This window comes from Marmota marmota, unplaced genomic scaffold, assembly GCF_001458135.2.
Source record: "Marmota marmota marmota unplaced genomic scaffold, marMar, whole genome shotgun sequence".
Taxonomy (NCBI): Eukaryota; Metazoa; Chordata; class Mammalia; order Rodentia; family Sciuridae; genus Marmota; species Marmota marmota.
In genome coordinates, this window is record NW_026000221.1 from 550,012 (window position 1) to 552,183 (window position 2,172).

A 2,172-nucleotide genomic window follows, 5' to 3' on the forward strand; every position below is an offset into this window, starting at 1 on the left:
CTCTTTTTTTTTTTTTTTGGTGCTGGGAATTGAACCCAGGGCCTCATGCACACATGGGAAGCACCAGCTGAGCTATATCCCCAGCCCTGGCTTTGAACTCTCAATCCTCCTGCCTTAACCTCCTAAGCTTCTGGGATTACAGGTGGGCACCACTGCACCTGGCCAAGAAACCTTTCTTTTAGGTACAAACTTGTTAACTCATGACCTTTTCTTAGGCTTAGTGGGTATGACATCTTACTGCCATCCAAGAAACTGAAAAAAAAGACTGACTTCTCATTCCTTGTCCCACAGGGTCAAACTCTGCCTGGGCGAGTCCTTTTCCTGCGTTATGTAGTACAGACCCTAGAAGATGACTTTCAGCAGATCCTGAGGAGACAGCGGCAGCACCTGCAGCAATCTATTGCAAACACTGTGCTGTCCTGTGACAAGCAGCCCCACAATGTCAGGTAATCAGCCACCATAGCCATGGGAAGACAATATGTAAGGGGCTATAGGTGGGTAGCACAGTATCTGTTGGGTGAGATTTTATGGTCACTAGATACCCTAACAGGGATCATTATTATATAGATAAACCCTCCCTGCACCAATAATGTGGCAAGTGCCATGACTCTTAAGACTATCAGACTTCTATTGGTCTAATTATTTTAGTATGGTTCAAACACCTTGTGAGATCCAGTGGGGGAACCTTCATGTTTTTGATTTTTATTTCCATCCTTCAGTGAATTCAGTATTAATCTCATTTGTCACTAACTAGTTTTAGAAAAGTAATATGACAGTAGGTCATTTGGCTGACAACAAGTTCAATAGGAAGCGTGTGTGTGTGTGTTTTCAGTTCAATAGGAAGCAAGTGTGTATGTGTTTTCGGGATTGAACCTGAGGATGCTCTACTACGGAACTACATTCCCAGCACGTTTTAATTTTTTATTTTGAAACAGGGTCTTACTGGGTTGTCCAGGCTGGCCTCAAACTTGCAATCCTCCTGCCTTAGCCTCCCAAGTCACTGGGATTACAGCATGTGGAGTCTTTTTTTTTTTTTTCTTTTGTAGAGCTTCTGAAAGCTGCAGAATATAAAACTACTGTATGTTAATATTAAAGAGAAAAAATTTATTTCTAGGATTGGGGATCTTAGGCTAGAACTTAATCTTTGTGCATATGAGAAGTCAACCTCAAATTCTTTGCCAACTAGGTCTCAGTCCCTTTAAGATTCATATTGGAAGTCTCCCATACTGGAGATTAAACCCAGAAGATCTTTACCACTGAGCTACATCCCTGGGTTTCTGGGGGTTGTTGTTGTTTTTGTTTTTTGGTTTGGTTTGGTGTTTTGTTTTGTTTCGTTTTTTAGACAAGGTCTCACTAAATTGTCCAGGTTGTCCTCAAACTTGGAGTCCTCCTGCCTCAGCCTCCTGAGATTACCAAGTAGGCACTATTATGCCGGGTCATCAGCTTCTTCTTTGTGAAGATCTGAGTTGAAACATTTTGACCTCTTCAATCTGTATTGGTTGTCCTCTTTGCCAGTATTGATCATAAACTTGAGTATTCCTTTTACTCTTTTCAATCTTGGATCTTTGTTTGCCCTGTGTCTTTTTCTTTCTTGGTTTACTCCCTTGTTAGATTTGCTTGTTTATTTTGTATGTTTGTTTAGGATAGGTTCTCACTGTCACCCAGGCTGGCCTCAAACTTCTGGGCTCAAATAGTCCTCCGGCCTCAACCTCCAAAGTCGATGCAATTAGAGACATGTGTCAACACCTCCAGCTGACTCCCTTCATTTGATCAATCAGTCTAGAGCTTTCAAAGAAAATTGTATGGGAAGTAAAGTTTTTGAGATCTTGTATATCTAAAACATTTTTTCACACATATTGATTGATAACTAGGCTGAATTTAAATATCTAGTTAGAAATAACTATGTCCTCTTGCTTCCAAAATTGCTGTTAAGAAGTCATGAGCTATTTTGATTAGTGATTCTTCATGTGTGTCATTGTTTTTTCCTCTGGAAGTTGTAGAGCGCTCTTGGATATCTATATTCATCCATTGTATTTGATATTCAGTGGGCCATTTCAGTCTGGAAATGTAATTTTTCGTTTCTAGAAAATGGATTTCTCATTTTTATTATCACGTTTCTAATTTTCTTTCTTTCTTTTTCTTTTTCTTTTTTTTTTTTTTTTTTTTTTTTTT

At 39.3% G+C, this 2,172-nt stretch overlaps 1 protein-coding gene across 3 annotated transcripts in view; it reads left to right on the forward strand.

The window, feature by feature from the left end:
• Positions 1–2,172, forward strand: part of Simc1 (SUMO interacting motifs containing 1) — a 95,617-nt gene that overhangs the window by 74,487 nt on the left and 18,958 nt on the right. For all 3 annotated transcript variants that reach the window (XM_048792300.1, XM_015488499.2, XM_048792301.1), the window contains one exon: positions 292–446. In XM_048792300.1, the coding sequence (XP_048648257.1) occupies positions 292–446 (155 nt within the window). The remainder of the gene's footprint in view (positions 1–291; positions 447–2,172) is intronic.